Source organism: Camelus ferus, chromosome 6, assembly GCF_009834535.1.
Source record: "Camelus ferus isolate YT-003-E chromosome 6, BCGSAC_Cfer_1.0, whole genome shotgun sequence".
NCBI classification, from domain to species: Eukaryota; Metazoa; Chordata; class Mammalia; order Artiodactyla; family Camelidae; genus Camelus; species Camelus ferus.
Genome location: NC_045701.1, coordinates 69,269,137 through 69,289,424, shown reverse-complemented (window position 1 = coordinate 69,289,424; position 20,288 = coordinate 69,269,137). Strand labels below are relative to the sequence as shown.

Below are 20,288 nucleotides of genomic sequence, written 5' to 3'. Positions count from 1 at the left end.
CTTTCCAGGTACTCTGCAAGTGCTGGGAATACAACATAATAGAGACAGACATGGACCTATCCTTTGCAGAGCTTACAGTCTGTCCTCTAAATAACTACATACATGATAGCTAAAGTGAGGTAATGTAGGAAGTGGGTTCCCGTCCCCAAGTCCATGCACCCTCTAAGAGCACCAGTTTTAAAGCTACCTATCCCTGCTTCTCTCCCCACCTCACTCTTGCCAAGATTGCCCAATTACTTGCCACAAGTGCAGACAGTTGAAACCATGCCTGGCAACAATAAGACCGCCGAAAATATCGATGTAAAGGGCAGTGCCTACCAGCCCTCAAACCAAAGCTACTTCCGACGGGTGAATCCCCGAGCTGGAAAGTTTGCTTACTCCACGGACAACACCTTTGAACAGGAGATTTACTTTGGTAACAGAGCTGGGGCCCTGTGGTGGGGGCTGAGGTGGACATGGAGCAGGGAAGTAGAAGGTAGCTGGGGGATGAAACAGTCGTGGGTGTGGGTGAGAGGCCCTGGAGGAACCAGGTGTTCATGGTAACATCTCCTGGTTACTAGCACAGGAAGGTTTTTTTTTGTGGGGGGGGGTAGGTATCTGATGGGGAGGAAACTATTCTTCCTCTTCTCCCTTTATGCTTACTAAGGAAGCAGTGGAGGGTAGGATTGCAAAGTAAGCAAGACTGGCTTTGGAAACAACCTACCTCTTCTCTGTGCACCCTTCTCCCTTCTCTCATTGAGATAGTCCCCCACTGAGGTGCTATATTGGAAAAAAAAATCACAGGCTTTAGGGTCAGGCAGATTTGAGTTTAAATCCTGGCTTAGCCCCTTCCTACTAACCTTCAGCAAATTATATAATCTCTCTGAGCCTTATGTACCTTATTTGTAAAACAGTAGTAACAAAAATGAACTTCCAGTAGATAAGAAATATAATACTTCTTGTCCAGTGCCCCATAAATGTCCACTACCTTCCCCTTCCATCTTGCTATCTTGCTATCCTTGAGATGCCTGGGCTTCCAGGATACATGATCGAGGTCTGCATGTTCCAAGCTGTCTATTCTTCTCTACCGCCATGATGTTCCTAAACTGCTTTCAATTGAAAGTCTTCTTAAAGTTTTTAACAAAATTATTCAGACAAAGGTATTTATGACTGATAACAGATGAATTAGGTACCCCTTCATTAGTATCTAGGTTTTCTTGGGGGACAATGCCTATAAGCTAGGTTCTGACTTGCCTTTATGAGGCCACCAGTTCCTATGTCCAAGCAATAGTCAACTTCAAGGGATGCCCGCACAGCACTGGTAGCCATGAGTCCTAGGGGCTTAGGGTAGGGCAAAAGGAAACTAAGTCTCATCCTGGTGCCAAAAACCCAGGAAGAGAAGAAGGAGGGACATGCTGGGGATTCATTATTTCTTTATCTGTTCACAGATAAAGTCCAGGTCATCCACCAGATTGGTGCAAAGAGAGACCAGATTTTCCTGGAAAACCTCAATCGATATAACAAGCAGCTATCTAAGGTCTTCCCTGAAACCCCAGAAAGGTGGACTTCTCAGCCAGTTCCTGAACCACGTAAGCAGGAAGCTACAATGGGGGTAAAGATGGAAGTGTGGCTATTTCTTTAAGGCCCCTTTTCATAGGCTGGAGCTCTACCAACATCTAGGGGAGTCCTTTCCTACCAACTAAAAATCATCTCGTAAAATTATAGTACTAACTGTAGCTAGGAAAAGCCTTTGTGGCCCATACAGTTGAAATCAGGTGGAACTTAGGTATAACCAAGTGGTTTAGGCCAGTAATTACCAATAGGACAGATCCCATCTTAATGCTTCCAGAGGAAGTACATGAAACCCCTGACCTAGCACTCGGACCTTTTTCCTTGGGCTGACTCTACCCTCCCATTCCATTCTCAGGCCCATACTGGCTTCAGGCCCTAGGGTCAACCTGTGTTTCAAGTTTCTGTTTCACAAGTACATCATTACTCATTCTGTAAGACAGGTAAGGTGGTGGGGAAGGAGCCAACCGAGAAAAGAGCTTATGAAACAAAAAGTGCCCATGCTCCAAGACTCTGTTCTTCACAGTGTCGTTGTTCAGATGGGCCCCTGGTGTGCAGAAACTAGCAATGGTAGTGACCGCTTCTTTTTCCCACCAGCCCCAAATCTCTGTCTCTAGTGTTGCCTCGCCCTATAGGCAGTAGCCACTAGGATAGAGGTGCTAATGACAGCAGGTATGGGCAGTTTCCACCAAACCCACATATGCTCCTTCTATGTTGAGGACTACCGCTATAAAGCAGTGAAGAAAGCATGCAAGCAAAGCCTTGGGTCACCTTCTGGGGCTTCAGCTCCCTTATTAAACTGAGATACTGATCATTCCTACAGCAAGGCACTTTAAAAACTTTAGCAGCTTATAGCACCCTTCCTCCTCCCAAATTAAAAACATTAAAAAGAAAACTTAATAAACTAGGAATTAATGGCCAATAACATTCTACTTTAAATAGCAATATGTCAAATATTGAATTTTATGAGCAAACCTTGCTGCGTATAAACATTTATTTTCCTTAAGATTTATTAAACTTATAAAAGGGTTTGTATGCATCTCAGTTTTTCTTCCCCAAATTTCTCTGCCCTATCATCATGGCTTTATCATGTCTGTAGTCAGGACTTGTCATAACTCCTTATGGATCTTGTCCTTGTTTCCCTACATAATCATAGGAAAGTTCATGCTGGACAGCTTTGTTTTGCCTTGGTGCTAGTCAGAAATAGGAATGTGATGCTGGCTGGGGACACAGGCCTAGGGCAGTGGGGTGAAAATACCTTGTACTGCCATACCACACAGCTTGCAGGCCTGTCAAAGGAGCCCTGCGTTGGACAGCTTTGCCCACCCCGGCCAAGGATCTGCTGCTGCAGGTGGCTGAGGAGGACACGCCCATGAAGACCAGGAGACTGAAGAAGCAGGCAGAGTCACTGAAGGAGAATGTGACTTGGGAACTGGTGGCCCTGCGGAGGATGCTGCAGGAATGGAGGATCGCCTGGGCTCTGAGTGAGTGAAGTAGGGGCAGGCCAGGGGCCTGACATATCAGCATGTATTTGTGAGGGAGGAGGTTCTCACCTTGGCCTAGCGTTTCTCAATCTTTGAAGATCCCTCCCTCTCTTATAAACATAAAAATCTGGTTGCCTCATCAAGGTTAGATTGGATGAGAGAGCCTTTCACACAGTGACAATTTGCATTTATCTAGATGCTTTTTACATGAGCGAGTTTTACGTCAGTAATTTTGATTTGTGGAAACTCACTATACTGAGAACTCTTCACAGGCAGAGACCCTATCTTACTGATCTCTGAAACTTTCCAATCAATAAATGATGCATGAAGGGAAGGGCAAAATATGCTGCCCAAGCAGTGGAAATGTAGTGATCAAAAGAAATTGCAGTTGACTATAGTATAAATAACCCCTCTCCGAAATTCATTTGTAAAGCTGGGATTATCATATATCTACTTTGCCTTCAGAGTTATGGGAGTAGAAGGCTGAGTGCCTGGGGCAGAGGAAGGGCCCAGCAAGGACTACTAGAAGCTGCAAGATTTGAGGACTCAAGGACTGCTGGCTTTCAGAATATAAAAAACTAGTTGGGGTGGGGGTGGCAATAACTCAGTGGTAGAGTGCATGCTTAATATGCATGAGGTCCTGGGTTCAATCCCCAGTACCTCCGTTTAAAAAAAGAAAAAAAAAAAAAAACTAGTTAGTGCAGGAAAAAGAGAAGTGATCCATCACCTAAACTGGATCAGATAAACAAAAAAAGGGTAAAAGCTACCAGTAGAGAGCATCTACAAGTGGTGGGAGCACTAAAATAAACGGTTCATACCTAACAAAGAGAGCAGCTAGCATTAAAAGGAAGACCTTGAAAGCCAGACGGAAGAGTCTTCAAAGTCAAGGAAACCTAATGATAACCACAGTCATTAACATCTGAGCCCTTATTATCTTGCAGACATTTTGCTCAATACTTTCTCTAGTTAACTCATTTAATACTCAAAGTAATGCAATATGGTAGATTCCAGCATTATTCCCATTTTACAAATGAGAAATCTCAAGCCTAGAGTGGTTAAGTAACTTATCCAAGGTCATACAACTGATAATTCTGATTCCAAACCAGGTATGTCTGACAACAAAGTCCTCTTAACCACTATGTTTTACTGCCCATACTATTAGATATAACAATAAAGACTTATTTAAGCAAAAGATGATAGAATATAGGATGGGATTGGGAGTAGTTTTGTTTGGGAAGTACCTAAGAAGGTACATGGATCATCAGAGAAATAACTTTCCCAAGAACCCCATCTCTGGGGCCCTTTATTCTTCTGAGCTAATGTTTTGCTTGAATTGTCCTGGGAGAAGGGGACTTCTTGTCCCCTGCCTGCAACACAGTATCTTACTCTAACCAAGTGGTTCTCTTCTAATTTTCCGCCTTGTGGCACAGTCATTGAGTGGCACTATAAGACAATAGAGGGCCTACTGCAGAGCTTGGTGGACATCCATGATGACATTCGGATCCAAGCCATCATCACATGTGCCACAGCTGCGTTAGAACGGCCCCGGATTGCCATCAGCCAGGAGGACTCAGGTGAGAGCCAGAACTGGACTGCTTGAGAATATAATTCACAGAGCCATAGAGATTTTGAACTGACAGGGACCTTGGAGCTTCTCTGAGATCATTGTACAAAATGAGACTGGCCTGAATGTACACCTTATCAGCCATAGAGATGAGTTTGAAATTCCTGACTTCTAGTCTAGTGCTTTTTGCACTAATTAATTTCATCATGCTTTGCTCAGTAGCTTACAAAGTTCACATTGTTCTACTTTGAGAGATCCTATTCATAATAGCCAGAAAGTATATGTATATACACACTTTTACCCCAACTCCATTTTAGCCCTTCTTTTGACAATCTGTCTCAAACTCAACATGTCCCAAACTGAACTCATCACCATAGACCCCTTCCCCATATTCCAGATCTCAATCAGTAGCCCCATAATCTATCCAGTTTTCAAGCCAGGACCCTGGGATTCATCTTGGACAAATCCTTCCTCACCCCCACAACCAACTGAATGTACTGATTCTGCCTGCTAAACTTTTTTTTTTAATTATAAAAGAAATACATAAAGTGTCATTATCAGTCAACACAGAGGAATATAAAAAGAGGTCATTACCTTTCCCCAACCCACTTCCCAGTCCTAATCCCATGCCCATGTCATTCTCCAGGGCAACCAATGTTTAGTCTGGCATTCTACACCTTTCTCTATGCTTTTACAAACATATGCCAATGTATGCGTGGGCTTTTCTCTTTATTTCAAAATTGAGTCCTAAATTTTATTAGCCATTTTCTAGTTTTTTCTCTTTTAATTTGTGGATATGATAAATTCTGTTGTTAACTTCTTAGAGTAAATCCTAGTGGATCATTCTTTTATTACTCCCCTGGGTTTGATTTGTTAATATTTTAGAATGTTTCACTACCTTCCTAAGTGAAATCAGTAGTTTTGTTTTTATTTATACTATCTTTATTAAGTTTTAGTTTTTACTAGCTTTATAAAATGAATTAAAGACTTGGCCATTTGTTCTAATGGTCTGTAATCTTTTTTAAAAAAAAATTTTAATAAAGTATAGTTGATTTACAATGTTAATTTCAGGCTTACAGCAAAGTGAGTTATACATATGCATACATATATATTTTTTCTTTCCAGATTCTTTTCTATTATATGTTATTACATGAAATTGAATATAGTTCTCTGTACTATATGTAGGCCCTTGTTGTTTATCTAATTTATATATAGTAATGTGTGTCTGTTAATCTTAACCCCTAATTTATCCCTCCCCACCTTGATCTGTAATCTTTTGAAAAGGAAATGAATGTCAATAGCTTTTTTCTTTGCTAGCAATAAGCACTTAAAAGGAAAATTTCCCACTTTTGAGAGCTGAAACCATAATCTACTAAGGAGCTGGTTTAACAAGGCACAGGACCCAGATGATGGAAACTATAAAATGCTATTGAAAGGACATAAAACAAATTGACTCTTATCCCTCAAGTGCCCTCTCAGATACATCTTTTGTGTGAAGCCTGAGCTGACACTTTTTCCTTCTCTGCTGCTGGTAGCATCCTAATATTATTCTGCTCTAATATTTATCATCCTGTCATAACTATTTACTTTTCTGCCATCTCTATCAGGCAAGGAACTTCTCAGAGATGGGGACTAATTTTATCTCTATAAAGTTGTCAGGTTTTTAGAGTTTCATTTCACTTATTTCCCATCCACTGAGTTCCAGATATGGGCATTTTAACTCCAGGTTTTCAAATTTGCTGCTTCCTCTGCTGGAAAACTGTCTCTTCACCTGATTAACTTCTATACATGCCCTTCAGTGTTTAGCTAAAGTTATCACCTCCTCTGAGGAGTCTTCCTGCCCCATCACCCAGGCTTGGTTTGGTGTTCCTGCTGTATTCTTCCACTCATATACATTTTCTATTTTAACTGTTTATTTTCTTGGATATGAAATGGAATGATGTATGTTAGCGCCTGGCACACACAGAAAACCTTCAATAGGTGGCAATACATATTATCTCATCCCCAAATCTTCCACATACATACAAAGAATGTGTTTTTTTCTTTCCCCAGAATTGTGCCTTTCAGGTGATCCCTTTCCTCGGTGTCTAGATTCTGATATGCCTTGTTTCCTCCTGACACCTTCCCAAAGGAACTTATGTTATTATTTCTTGAAGTACTCAATTGACTTGTTTATTTTCCTGAAATGCACATATTTCCATCTAGCTCATTCTTAACAGATGGTTTAGTGGCCCATAACAGTAGTAAAAAGGACAGATAAGAAATTTTAAAAACTTAAATTACAGGTCTAGCTCTGCCACTTCTTGGGAAGTCAGTTAACTTCTCTGAGCTTCAAATTCCTTATCTATAAAATGAAGATAGTTGTGGACAAAAGGTTAACAAAACATTTCCTCTTCTAATTGAGAAATGAGCTTTAGTTAAATGCCTACCTGTTGCCTTGATAACTTGATAAGGGTAGGAACTATCTTTGTAGGCAACATTGCTTGATAAAAATGAACCCTGATTGATAAACTGCATTTGGACTGAGAAGAACTACAAGTGAAATATACACGCCTGAAGGAGTCACCATCCTTTGGGCTCCCATGGATGCTGTGACTTATCAAGGCATGCCCTTTGAGAACTCTGGAATTATATCTACAGAGTTGTTATATAAGAGATAATAACTCCAGTGTAACATAAGATTTAAACCTGGAGTGGCTACCCCAGAAGGCTGCATGGAATGCTAGACAAAAAACCTCAAGAACTCTGGCCAAAAGAAACGCTTGATGCCGTCCTATGGGAACACTGTGCTTACATCCTATTTCCCTCTAAAGACTAGTGGCATATGTGACCTAATAGTCTTGTGAGTCTGTTTAGTTAAACCTAAAAGGACTCCTGAAGTACATGTATTTCAGGTGAGCTCTTGCAGTAATACCTACCTCGCCTACTTCAATGAAGGTTAGAAGCCTGAATGAGATCGTGAAAATGAAACACTATATAAATGGCAAAGCACTATCTAAATATATTTACTATTATTAAAAATACAAAAATATATAATTAGGTTGATTTTCATCACTAAAACTAATGGTGAAGGTCACGATAGCCTAGCTGGAAATATTCTCCTTTGGCTTGAATACAGCTCTGCAGAGATCAGGTGATAAAGGGTTAGGAACGGGCATACCCAGCACAAAAGTGAGCCATAAAATCCTGCCCATTGCAGGGGCTCAACTAAACTCTAATTAAGTAGCAATAAGCACCTGCAATGGAGACTGAGCTTGGTCACCACGTGGCTACAGGAAAAAGGCTGTGTTTCAGAGAAAAGCAAAGGGGCTAGCTAACACCTTCTTTCTGGCTCTCTTTTGATCACAAAGAAAGTGTGAAAGCCCCACCTATCCAGGGCTTGCCAGAGGTTCTACAGCCCGCCCTGAAGGCTGCTCTTTGTGACAAGAATGCCAATGTGCGGATGGCAGCAGCAGTATGCCAGTATGCCGTACAGTCACATAATCCCCTTGCCCGGGACATCATGCAGACTGCCCTTTTGAAGGGTGAGTAACTTCTTGTTATGACCTGGAAATTTGGGGATAAAGAGAGGGCATCTCACTATCAGCTTTTCCTCATCCTTTCTTCTCCACCATCGTGCTCTGTGATGTCTACTGTACTGGGTTTGGGTTTATGTTAGAATATTCAGAGATTTGTTCTTCCTAGGTACTTTTACAGAGTGGGAGCACTGCCACCTAGTGGTACCTAAACATTTCATCAGTACATTTGCCTAGAAAACATGCCCCCTTTTTCACACAACCAGATTTTCAATTGAAATGATGATGTGTAACAATATGAAAGAATACAATCTGAAAATTTTAAAATTACCATTTGAACACATCATGCTTCCATTTTTGCATATTAACTTACAGGCATTGTCTACATGCATTGTTGGAGTAATACAAGCAAAAAGGTTCTGTCCAGTGATAGGCCCAAGGTGCCGAACTGCTCCGTCTGAAAGATGTGCCTATTCCTTGTCTGGATGCAGCTGTGGGGAGGAGGGAGTGAGGACAACTGGCTGACCGGTTTAGAGGCACTCAACAACTTAATTCCTCTGTCTTAAGAAAGCCTCCACTCCAGACTTCCCAATCTCTCTTTCTCACTCAAGCCAGAGTGCCTTATGGCTGTTACCTAACAAAAATATTTTAGGATCTGATTTTTCAGGTTAAGATTTTCAGTCTATATTTAGACTTGATACAATCCAGTTAAATACGGTTTAAATAAGGGACTGAATTTCTAGACTGGGAGGGCACAGGAGAGTGAGGTATCAAAGCTGTCCTCTCTGTGGGGAGAACACACAGCCATTCTGGACTCCTTTATTCACCCCACTGTGGCAGGTAATAGCGTGGACAGCTGGGCTGCAGCTCAGTGCCTGGCTCTGGAAGGTGCTGCCACTTATCCTGTGATTAAGAGGATCCTCCATCAGCTGTTTACCAGGAAGGATGAGGACACCGAGCACCAGTCTTGTATGCTCCTGAGCCATCTCAATGGGAAGACAGTATGTGTCCATTACAGGGTCAGAGAAAGAAATCAAGTTTTGGGAGAACAATTGGGTCTTTGAGGTCAGTGCATGTAAGGAACTGAAAATGCAAGTGATTGGATAGGATGAACTCCAGCACAGGTAAAACTGGGCTAAGTGTGGGTGAACTGGGGCGTATACAGGGAAAAGTGACAGCAGCTGATTGAGAAAGGTGGGAGTAGGCTGTAGATGGTTTCTAACTGTATACAAGAAGAGTTGTGTAGAATTTGCTTCTACTAGAGGTTAACCATTGAAAACTGAACAGACCTACAACTGGGTTTACCTTTAGTAGAAATGTGAAACTCACAGATTGAGGCATGTACAACTCATTTTAGTGGGAAAGATAGTTAAAGATAGTTAAAGGAAGATCCCAGGAATTTCCATTCAGATTACTAAATATGTATTTTGTTCCCTGATTTATGATCCCAGAAGTCAGCTGGCTTGGATGGAAGAGTACCCCGTATCTTGTAAATCCACTTTCCTTTGCTAGGGATGGGCATCTCATGTGTTTGTGACATTAATTATGCTGGATGCCATGTTAGTTTGTAACTTCTTCAAGGTTCTGACATCTCTAACAGTGATCATGAATAACCATACCAAATAACCAGGAAAGTCTTCCATTTCCTCAGACCCTGATACACACCATGCTTGCTGTGGAGCTGAACAGCCACCAGTGGAAAGACCGGATTGTGGCCTGCCGGGTTCTCTCCCGGATTGGTGGAAATGTCAGTTTGGTAAGACTTCTTCTCTCTTTCTGTTTCCAGGACAGAAAGCCTAAGCAAAACCGGGCTAGGGACCTCTTCCACTTTTACTGTTATTTAGTGTCCCATTCTTACCAAACAGATGTCTGTGCCTACATTGCTACCTCTTACTCTTAACCCAGAATTCTCTCCAAATGCCAACATATTCTTGTTATGTAAGCCACTGCTTCCCAGCATGGTAGCAGCTCACAAACTGCTTATAACCTACCTACAATGAAATAAGCAAGAAAAAAAGATAAGGTTTAGAAACCTTTATAGTAATCTGACATTGCCTCAACATCAAGGTACTTTATAAGTATCAGTCAACACAGTCCCTTCTTTCAGAAACCTGACATTAGAGTTGAAGTAACAAGGCTAACGTACACAAATGATTCAAGAACAAGTGATAAAACCAAGGTACTCTCTTAAAACTTTTCAGAGGCTAGTGTGGGCTGAACTTATCACTTAAAAATCCCGTGAAGGAGCGTGGGACAGCTGAATAAGACTTAGAGCTGAAAAAAGACCTCCAGGCAAGGGAAGCCCTGACCACCACTTAGGCTTGCACCTGGTCTCTTTCTTGCTATAATTTTAAAATCACCTCCAGCTGTGCAAATGAGATTTTCTCCTTCTCCCTGTGCACCATTATCTTTTCCTTATAACACCAAGTAACTCGAGAATGGCTCGGAACACTGCCATTCTCATGAGAAGTGAGCACCCTCCACTCTTTGACCCTCACATTTCGATGTGGAAAGCATACCATCTGGCCATTCAATATGATCACCTGAAGACATTTTAGTCTGGATTAATTCCATCTTGGCTGCCACAGTAGTGCCCTGTTGCTAAAATCCTGCCCCAATAGCACAAGTATCACCTGGGAGCTTGCTGGAAGTGCAAAATCTCACCCCAGATCAATTCAATCAGAATCTGCATTTAACAACATCATTTTAACAACATCTGATTTATTTGCACATTCATCTCCTTAGCATCTGTCACTCAGAATGGCCAACTGAAAGTAAGAAGCCATGTAGAGCAAGCAGGGGATGGGGTAAAGATGAGAACTTCAAGTCAGACTGCTGGGATTAAGCAGTTCTTTCACACATTCAGTTAGAAAGCAGTTTCTGACCAATCCTACAAGCTAGGCAACATGCTAGTATTGGGGATGCAAAGATAATGTGTCTTCTCTTGGTAAATGTTATACATAAAGAGCTATAACAGAAGTAGATGTAAAGTATTATGGGGATTTCCTATTGCTTACAGAAGGCAGAGGAGAGTTCACTGAGGAGATGCTTTTTGAGCTCAATCCTAAAAGAATAGAAAAACATCAGGTACCAGATAGGGGTAGAAAAGGGAGATGTTTCAGGCAGGGAGAATAGCTTTGGGCACATTACACAATCATCAACTGGTAATCTTCATCCCTTTCCCTTTGAGAGAAGTCCCAACACATAGGGTGGCCAACTGTCCTAGTTTATCCAGCACATAGTATATTTAGTATTAAACCCAGGAAAGTCTGAGGCAAAGCTGGATGAGTTGGTTACCCTTCAAATTTTAAGTGTCTCAATATAGTATAGTAGTTCAAAACATGAGCTTCAAAAACAGGCCTGGGTCTGAGTCCTGGCTCCAGCACTAAGCAGGTTAACCTTGGGCAAGAAATCTAAGCCTCTATTTTTGTCACCTTTAAATGGTAATAACTGCCTTACTGGATCGTTTGGGAGGATTTAAGTGATGGGTAAAAACACTTAGCACAGTGCCAAGTACAAAACTGTCATTCAATCAATGGTAGCTAATTATGACACTTATTTATAGGATATGAAACATAAGTTGATCCAGCTGATGTTGAGTGACTGGAATAAGAAAGTGAGACACGCAGCTGCCCGGGCTCTGGGGCAAATGAACCTTGGGAAAGAAGTGCATGACACAATCAGGTAGCACCTCGTCAACCCAGAGGGAGAACCTCTTCTATTCACTGTTCAGGGAACCTGGGATCCAGCCAGTGTTTGTTGAGCTGCTCTATATGCTCAGCATTGTACTAGATCCCATTGTAGGATTTTTTTCTTTCAATAGAATAAAAAGTTAACAGTCCCTACAAACACTAACAATGTGGCTAAGGAAAGAATCATTCACTGAGTACCCACTAGGTGTTAGGCAGTTTTAATGTTTGAGAGAGCTCAGATGTATGACTGACTATACAGGCAGGATTTACAATGCCTAGTAAGGTCAATTTTCATGAAGGATGGATACCACAACATAGGCAAGAGAAGAAAAGACATTCTATACTGGGAGCCAAATACAGAAATGAAGATGGCACATGTGAAAGCAAGTGGGGAAGAGAACTTGACTATATCAAGAAGTGCATGTTTAAAGTTTCCTTTATTCAGTCATCCAACATAATTTAGTGCCTAATGTATGTTAGGTAATAGGGATTCAAGTAAATAAACAGTTGAGGTCTCTACCCAGTGAAACAACCTAATGGGCATAAGGCTAACTAGGAAAGGGTGGGAATGGATAATAGAGCACCTACAGAAGTTGGATTCCATCCTGAGGACACTGGGGGGGGGGTGGGCATCAAAAGTTTAAGGAGGGAAAATAACAGCACCTGTGCTTTACAGAGTCAAGCTGGGGCAAGGAAATCCTCACGAGCGTGTGGAAGCCCTCTCCCTGATTCGTGGGCTCAAACTCATGACCGCCAAGCTTCTCCCCAGCTTCCTGAACTGCTTCTCTGATGACTTCATGGCAGTTCGGCAGGCAGCTTGTTTGGCAGCCGGTGCCCTGCAGATCCGTGATAAGATGGTGAGTCAAGGAAACATGTACCCGTCTTACCTGATTAACCCAAGGGGTCATTACCCTGTGCTTCCCTTCTACCCAGTACACTCAGCATTCTGTGGGGACACAGAATGAGAGATCAGAACCAGGAAGGTGAGGGGATTACGTAGACCACATCAACAGGTAGGACCACATTTAGCTCCAAGCCAGCCCAGACTTCACTCTAACACACCCCTGAATCCCGTTCTCACCTCAGTTAACTAGCTCATTACATGGGTGCTGAGAGGCTTCAGGACCAACTCCAGTGAATGGAGTTATAATTTCTAGTCACTAGTGGAAAACCTGATGGAGGTGTTCAAAAGAAGCCTGTATGACCATAGATCTGAGCTGAGAAAAATCAATCTACAGATACGAGATAAAACACCATGTGGGTAGGCTAGTACTTCAGGCTCCAGCTCATTGGTCACTAGATTTGACAGAAGGTCACTTTTTTAGTTAAAGCACATTTTAGAGACAAGAGGGGTCCCTGTCCTGGTTCATTCTTGCTCTGATTCTCTCCACTCAACACTGCTTTTTATCCATCCCAGGTCCTTGAATGCCTTCTGAATCTGACAGAGAAAGATCCCTACTGGAAAATCAAGGCCTTTGCCATTCGAGGTATTACAGGAGTGGCCCCAGCTCTCAATGTCTAATACTTGCCCATATGTTAGTAGAGATGACCCCCAGAATCTCTCCAGGAAGAGGATAGAGTACAGGGGAGGGGATGATCACAGCTTCTCAGAAGTTCCTTGCCCCAGAAATTAAAGATTATTTTCTTCTTTTTAATTGGTAGTTAAGGATCCCGAGTCTAGGACTACGTAAAACTTGTTAAGGCAAAGGGCTGACAGGACAGTCCCTGGCCAATAGAATTAGGTATGAGTTCCAGGTAGGTATCCATGGTTGGATACGCTTGCTTTCTCTGGAAGTTTCAAACATAGGTCGGACCAGATTCAAGACTGCTACAAACCTAAAATCCTGCCCTCAAATTTTCCTAGTTTCTTTTTAGGGATCTTTGACATTGCATCTCTCTGACAGCCTGGCAGGTCCCCATAAGAATCAGCCCTGGGTAAACCTGTGAAGTAATTGTGCCTTCTTTCCCCATTACCCTGCCTTGGCTAGGCTGGTCTTCTGAGTTATCTATCCTGTATCTCATCCCTAGATAAATAGGTAAATTAATGTATTCTCACATCCTAATGGACACCCCCCTCCTAGGAATCCTTTGGAGATAATGTCCAGCTCTAACCCATCCCTAAGATTCTAATGGTGACATCATCTAAAAGGGAAGATACAGACAAAATACTTAGTTTAGCATTTGCAATATTTAATTTAGTAAGTGGTTGCCTATACTTTATTATTATTATTTATTAATAAGGCTGTTTCTGGATGCTAGGATATAGCCAACTCAGTCCTAAGTGACAGTGAATCATGCTGTCCTCTACTCTCTGCAGCTTTGGGACAAATTGGCCAAGTGAGTCCCCAGCTGACAGACCTCCTGCTCTGGGCTATCCACTATGAAAAATCACCAGGTGTACGACTTGAAGCCTGCCGTAGCATCCAAGCCCTCAAACTTCAAGGACACCGGGTCCGGGACACTTTCCTAGACGTGCTACTCTTAGAGGACCACGAAGCTGTTCTAAAGTAAGCACTAACACTCTGGTTCCTGCCATGATCTCCTGTACTGCCAATTCTCCCAACCCACAGAGCATGCCCGTGCTTCTCCAGGCTGCTTAACGGCTGTAAAAAGCACAGGCTCAACCGTGCTATTCATCTGTTTACTTAGGCAGGTAACAGGAAAACTGGCCTGAATTAGATCGAAAGTCAAGCTTGTGTAGTTTACATACTTGTTGACCATCCTCAGTGGGTTTTTTTAATTCAAGTAACATTTATCAAGTGCCTACTTAGTGACAACAGGCTTTAGAATCAAAACGACCAGGGCTTGAACCCCAGCTCAGATATGTGCTAACTATGTGAGTCTGGGTAAGTTACTTAAATTCTCTGAGCCCATTTTTTCATGTATCAAATGCAGATGGTAGTCTACCTTACGAGTCTCTGGTGATGATTAATGAGATAACATATTAGAACCTATCATAAAGGTGTTCAATAAATAATATCTATGTCATCTTCAAATATATCATCTCAAAAACTATGTAACAGCCCTACAAGCAAGCATCATACCATATTTGCAAATAAAGTTCAGTAAAACCGGAATTTAGGATTCTTGTCTGATTCCAAGCCCTGTATTTTCCACCTACGTGCTTTTTTTTTAAGGATAGGAAGAACAATCTAAGAAGTCCTTCTTACCTTTCAGAGAAATTCACCATACAATGAAGATACTCAACTTAGAAAATGAAGGAAACCAAGAAATGCTTCAGAAGATCAAGAACAAGGTAGATAAGTACAAGCTGTTTTCAAGAAAAAATTCAGGGCTCTCAAGAGTTCCTCACCCCCTTTTCCCCATCACAGAAATACTTTCTACAGCCCCAAAGATACCGTATCACTTGAAGATACAAAACACATCTCTGCAGGGTAAGATTATAAAATCCTATTAGTAAAAAGACAAAACAAAACAAAAATCCCGTTAGTCCTATCAAGTAACCCTCAAAATCAGAGTTTGTTGTTTCTGAAATATTGTTCCCCCCTCCCCAATCATCTAAATCTAAGTTCTTTCTTTTTTGCAGACAGGTATAAAGAATTGAGGGATTGGAGCTGGCCCCCTAGGTTTTCCCTTTCCTTCTAAACTTTCCTTAATTCTTCATCTGGGCTCTTTCACCAAAGGAATTCTATCTAACAGGTAGTTCTAATTTTTCAAAGCTGTTAAAGGAGATGAAGGAATAGAGGGAAAAGGGACTTCAAAAAGGTAAAGGATTCTCTCTTCATATTAATTCACAAAACCAGCTTCACACCAAACAAACACTTCTTAGCAGGTTCCTTTCATCATGCCCAAAAAGCTAAAATAAATCTTTCATTAACAGGTGTAAAAAAGGTCCAACCAGTATCACAAGAGAACAATGTTCTCAGGCATTTATATACCACCTAATATTAATAAGCATGATGCAGTATGTACTTTATTAATGCTTTTTGATAATTTGCAGCCTAGTACAGTTGTTCTTTTTTTTTTTAACATCATTTGCCCTGATCTAGATTCAAACACTGAGTCAAAAGGAATTGTTGGTACAAAAAATATTCAAGGTTGAGACAGTCATAAGAAAAGTGAAGGAGGAAGCAAAACGTGTTTACTTGGAACCCAAAGAAGGGCAAAAACCATTGAAACTCCATACTTTTCTCCAAGAAATTTTTCAAGGTAGGTTTTCTAGGGGTGAGTCCTATGCCTTGACTTCTTTAATAAGCCTTTTCCAGGATTGGATGTTTGTGAACTTACTTGTGAGACCCCCAGGATGAGAGCCAGGAAAGGATGCTTCCTTTTCTTCTTGGACACCATCCCCTCAGGTCTTCTGTTATCTTTTCCCTGCTCTCCCCCCAGGCTTTTATTTGCTATCTGTCCCTTAAAAAAAAATGAATGACATAGCTCTATCTGAACCAATTTGAAAGTCAGGTCAAAAAAAGGACAACTTAGAAAAACATGAGTAAAAAACAAAACAAAAAACTGTCATGTGTATGTCTGATTAAGGTCTCAAAAAAGAAATCCTGAAGATAAATAGGGGTGTGACCTCTGGAAAGTCAGATTGGAGGGAGAGCTACCGTTTTTTACTTTGTACATCTATGCTTTTGCACCTTTTAAAAAAAGACTCCAGTTAAGTTCACAACCTTTTATAACTGAACCTATCCATTATAGTGAGAGGATCTTAAAAGTTCCAGATACAACCTAAATGATGAGGTGCAGACATCAAGCTGTACCAAAACATACTTACAAAATCAGTGTGCCCAGGTGTAGCAGCAGCCTCAGGTCATTCAGCCAGCTGCCTACCAGCCACCACCCCAAACCCAGGTCTTCTGGTTCCAAGTCCAGTGCTCTCTCTGGTACACCAGGCTCTTTTCCACCAACCATGAGAATATTCACTTGCCAGATTTGGGGAAGTTTCTTCCAACTGCCAGAAAAAAATGAGAGCGGAAAGTAACTTGAACACCAGCTTTCCCTCATGGCCAGCTTGCTACAAGTTGGCTGACTGAGGCCTATGTTAGCACAACGAGATGACATGCTGCCTCTCTGGGAGCAATGCCAGCCACTGATGCAAGCAAGCACTGCGCAAAATCTTAATATACTCTTAAAAACGTAATATATTCATAACTTTTCTAATAGGATTGTGCTGTTTGGGGTTCAAGTAGCATGATTAAAATGAATAAATTACCCCCAAAGTGGCAGAGTTGGCCCCAGTCCTACAACCTCCCCAGGTTACCTTTCATGTCAGCCACTTGTAGATTTTCCCTGCCTACCTCCCTCCTCCCACATTCCTTCAAACCATGCCATGTAATAATCTAGCCTAAGAAAAGGAAAATATTCTTTGGCACTTTAATAACTTTTCTAACATTCACACAAACTCACAGTAACAAACAGGATACTGACCCAAACCCTCCCCCAAAACTGATGAAAAAGAACTCAAATGAAGGATGCAAATTCCAAATAAAAACTTCTAATGTCTCAAGCAGACTAACACAGCAAATGCTACACAGTATACTAAAGCCTAAGGGTGAAGTCGGTACTCTGAAATGATCTAGAGTCAAAGTTACTTCTGCAGAAATAGCTCCGTTTTCCACCTCCAACTGTGGCTTTACTTTTGTGCCTAGATGAGGTGGTGGTTCCAGGAAGACCGTCTGAGTTCTGTGACATTGAAGCAGTCATAAAGGTAAATGTAAGCACACTGATGGTTATCAAGGTAAGAACATGAGTTTTTACCCCTAAAAAGGTGGTGGCGGTGGTAGGAGAGGATCACTCCCATCTTGTTACCAGTAATTGACACAAGACTAGTTCAGGTTAGAGGCATCTTGGTGAGCAACAGCCCCTTATCATATAACATAGTTGCCAAGGAAAGCTGGTCCTCCACACTGTCACAGGGCAAGTCCCCTACTCTGACAAACTCTGGGTAAGAGCGGAGCAAGAGTTCCATGGCATCTGCTTGCTGGGGGTATATCTCCAAGCACTTGGGCTCTTCTAGATGATAAACCCGGGAGTTTTCCACTGTATAATAGAGAAACAAATGGCCTCCTTCACCCACCAGCCGAGCTATACCATCCTGAAGCATGTGCACTTCTGTTTCTGTGGTCAACTGGGCCCCAACGTTTACAGGTTCTCCAGCCTCCCAGCGAACTGGAAGCCCATAAACACTTAGTGCCCTCTCCCTATCAGTCAACACAGGGGGCAGAGAATCGTGGATGAAGTCTTTGGCTCGCTGGTCAGCCACAGCATCGACAGGGGCAAAATGTCCCAAGCGGGCAACCAAGACCCGCACCTTCTCCATGAAAGCCGTTCTCCGCGGATCCTTAGAATCCGAATGCTGGGCCCCCATGTAATCCATGAAGTCTCGAGGCAGTCCCCTACGAAACTCCACATTTTCCTCCATTGCAGCCTGCACTGCCAGAGGCAGTACGGCCTCCAGGAAGTCGCCCCAGGTATTGCGCTGGTATGTGGACAAGGTCAGGTGCAGAGAGTGCACTCCGTCCTGGCATTCTGCTTGATGAATGAAACCTCGAGGAAAATAGAGCAGATCTCCCGGTTCCAGCACCGTCTGCAGCACCGGCTCACCGAGGTCGTCCTGGCTGAAGTTGGGGCTGGATGTCAGGGCCAGTTCCTCAGTCGGGACCCGGGGTCGGTAGACCCGCCAGAGCTTCCTACCTTCCAGTTGCAGCACGAAAGCCTCGATGTCGTCGTAGTGAGGGGCAAAGCCCTGCGAGTTGGGGGGCGTGAGGTAAACGTTGGAACCTGCCATGCTCCCAAACTGCTCCTGGAGTACAGCCAAAAACTGCCACACGGTGGTCGAGAAAGCCTGCGGACAGAGGAGGCGCAGGGAGCAGCCGGCCTGGTACAGGGACCACGCGGCGGCAGGCAGGGCGCGGCCGGGCGGGTTCAAGGTCTCGCGCCGCCCGTTGACATAGCGCGCGGCGTCCAGGTGCTGGCCGAACTGCACCTCCTCGTTGCGCAGCATGGAGTCTAGGTCGGCGGTGGAGAAAAGACCCTGGTAGTAGGTGTGGTCCTGCCGCCGCACCAGCACGGCCTCCCGCTCCCAAAGGCGCCGGTAGAAATGGTCGGGCGGCATGGGCGCGATGAGCCACTCGAAGAGGCGCGCCGCCCGCCGCCGGCTGCTGGGGATGCGGTTCAGCTCCGCCAAGATGCGCTGCAGCGGGGAGTCCCAGGGCAGCTCCCCGCCCGTGCTTTCCCCCTGCGGCCCCGACAGCGTCGCGGGAGCCACAGGCGGTGGGGCGGCCAAGTGCTGGGCAGAGCACAGCAGGGCCGAGGTCTCCACCACGCGGGCCGGCGTAGCGGGCACCTCCACCAGGCGCGCGGACGGCGCCGAGGCCGGCACCAGGCGCGCGGGCAGGGCAGGTGCCTCCACCAGGCGCGTCGGCGGGGTCTGCGCCTCTACCAAGCGCGCCGCCGGGGTCTGCGCCTCCACCAGGGCGCGGGGAGTCTGCAGGGAGCGGGACGCGGGCGAGGCCTCCAGGAGCTCCGGGGGTCCTAGGTGGCCGTAGGGCTCTCGCCGGGCCGCATCCGGGAGGGCCGCTGCCCCGCCGGCCAGCGGGTCCCCGGGATCGTCGACCGTCGACTCCACCCTCGAGTCCTCCGAGTCCTCGCTCGGCAGCGTCTGGGCCCTCAGCGCGGCCATGCGGGACGCGACACTTCTCCTCAGCTGCCTTCGGATCTTCCTCGGCCTCAGGGGCAGGGCCAGGACCGATCCGCTGTGTGGCTGGGACTGGCGCCGGCGCCTCAGCCGCCCGCGCCTCAGCAGCCCTGCGCTAGCCCGGAGCCCGTCCATAGTCGGACCCTCTTCGGAGCCGGGATGGAGCTGGCGAGAAAACAGTTCCCGCAGGCCGCGGCCGCGGTGTATTCTGGGGAGGGGGCGGGCCTCCAGCCGCTTCTGGGTTATCCACGCCCACCATTCTTCCCGCTGCGCCTCCTGCAATTAAATGTGGCAGCAGGCCCTGCCAAATTAACATAGATTCCTTATTTAGAGAGCAGTTTAAAAATCAAGTTGCTTAGGACTCCAGGAGAAAAAGTGCTGGCTATTTAACTCTTCTTTTCTTCTAGTGTCTGCATATTTCAGTGTTCCCCGGGACGTCCTCTTTTCTGAACAGCACGTTCCCTTCAACTTTGCATTGTAAAGTGCACAGGACTGTCCCCAGGCAAGGTTCGAGGCTGAAACGTCTGGGTCACCTGGTTTCTTTACAGATGATTGATCCTTTCTAAGTTCCTCTGCCTACTTCCTTACCTCCTTTCTCCGTTTCAAATTTTCAGTCATTGTTCTCTCTCTCTCTCTCTCTCTCTCTCTCTCTCTCTCTCTCTCTCTCTCTCTCTCTCTCTCTCTCTCACACACACACACACACACACACAAAGAAGCTACGGACTTTTATACTTGGATTCTTGAAATTTGCTCTTCTCACGCCCTCTGGGATTTTGTTTCATTCTGTACAGCTTGTCTCTCCAGAATCTTCAATCTCACCTCTGA

General features: G+C 44.1%; 3 protein-coding genes and 1 non-coding gene across 5 annotated transcripts in view; 2 read left to right on the top strand and 2 right to left on the bottom strand.

Annotated features, from left to right (window-relative positions):
- Positions 1 to 16,670, bottom strand: part of LOC102507701 (acyl-coenzyme A thioesterase 1) — a 45,445-nt gene extending 28,775 nt beyond the window's left edge. Inside the window, exon 1 of the mRNA XM_032482331.1 lies at positions 16,542 to 16,670. The gene's annotated coding sequence lies outside the window, so the exon portion shown is untranslated. The remainder of the gene's footprint in view (positions 1 to 16,541) is intronic.
- Positions 1 to 20,288, top strand: part of HEATR4 (HEAT repeat containing 4) — a 51,518-nt gene that overhangs the window by 22,488 nt on the left and 8,742 nt on the right. Inside the window, 14 exon segments of the mRNA XM_032482326.1 lie at positions 225 to 415; positions 1,428 to 1,568; positions 2,829 to 3,032; positions 4,463 to 4,606; positions 7,947 to 8,120; positions 8,952 to 9,112; positions 9,763 to 9,867; positions 11,677 to 11,795; positions 12,480 to 12,660; positions 13,221 to 13,290; positions 14,121 to 14,310; positions 14,981 to 15,059; positions 15,814 to 15,973; positions 17,416 to 17,474. Coding sequence (XP_032338217.1) covers positions 225 to 415; positions 1,428 to 1,568; positions 2,829 to 3,032; positions 4,463 to 4,606; positions 7,947 to 8,120; positions 8,952 to 9,112; positions 9,763 to 9,867; positions 11,677 to 11,795; positions 12,480 to 12,660; positions 13,221 to 13,290; positions 14,121 to 14,310; positions 14,981 to 15,059; positions 15,814 to 15,973; positions 17,416 to 17,474 — 1,978 coding nt within the window.
- On the top strand, positions 3,626 to 3,697 carry TRNAI-AAU. The gene has a single exon. It is a non-coding gene; the product is annotated as a tRNA-Ile (tRNA).
- Positions 12,222 to 19,868, bottom strand: RIOX1 (ribosomal oxygenase 1). 2 transcript variants are annotated; one of them, XM_006184498.2, is made up of 3 exons: positions 17,195 to 19,868; positions 16,542 to 16,718; positions 12,222 to 12,639 (listed from the first exon to the last, which is right to left on the bottom strand). In XM_006184498.2, the coding sequence occupies exon 1, from the start codon at positions 19,596 to 19,598 to the stop codon at positions 17,598 to 17,600; it is 2,001 nt and encodes a 666-aa protein (XP_006184560.2). In that variant the 5' UTR covers positions 19,599 to 19,868; the 3' UTR covers positions 12,222 to 12,639; positions 16,542 to 16,718; positions 17,195 to 17,597. The 2 variants fall into 2 exon arrangements, with proteins under 2 accessions (XP_006184560.2, XP_032338218.1); XM_032482327.1 differs by having other exon boundaries at positions 17,525 to 19,868.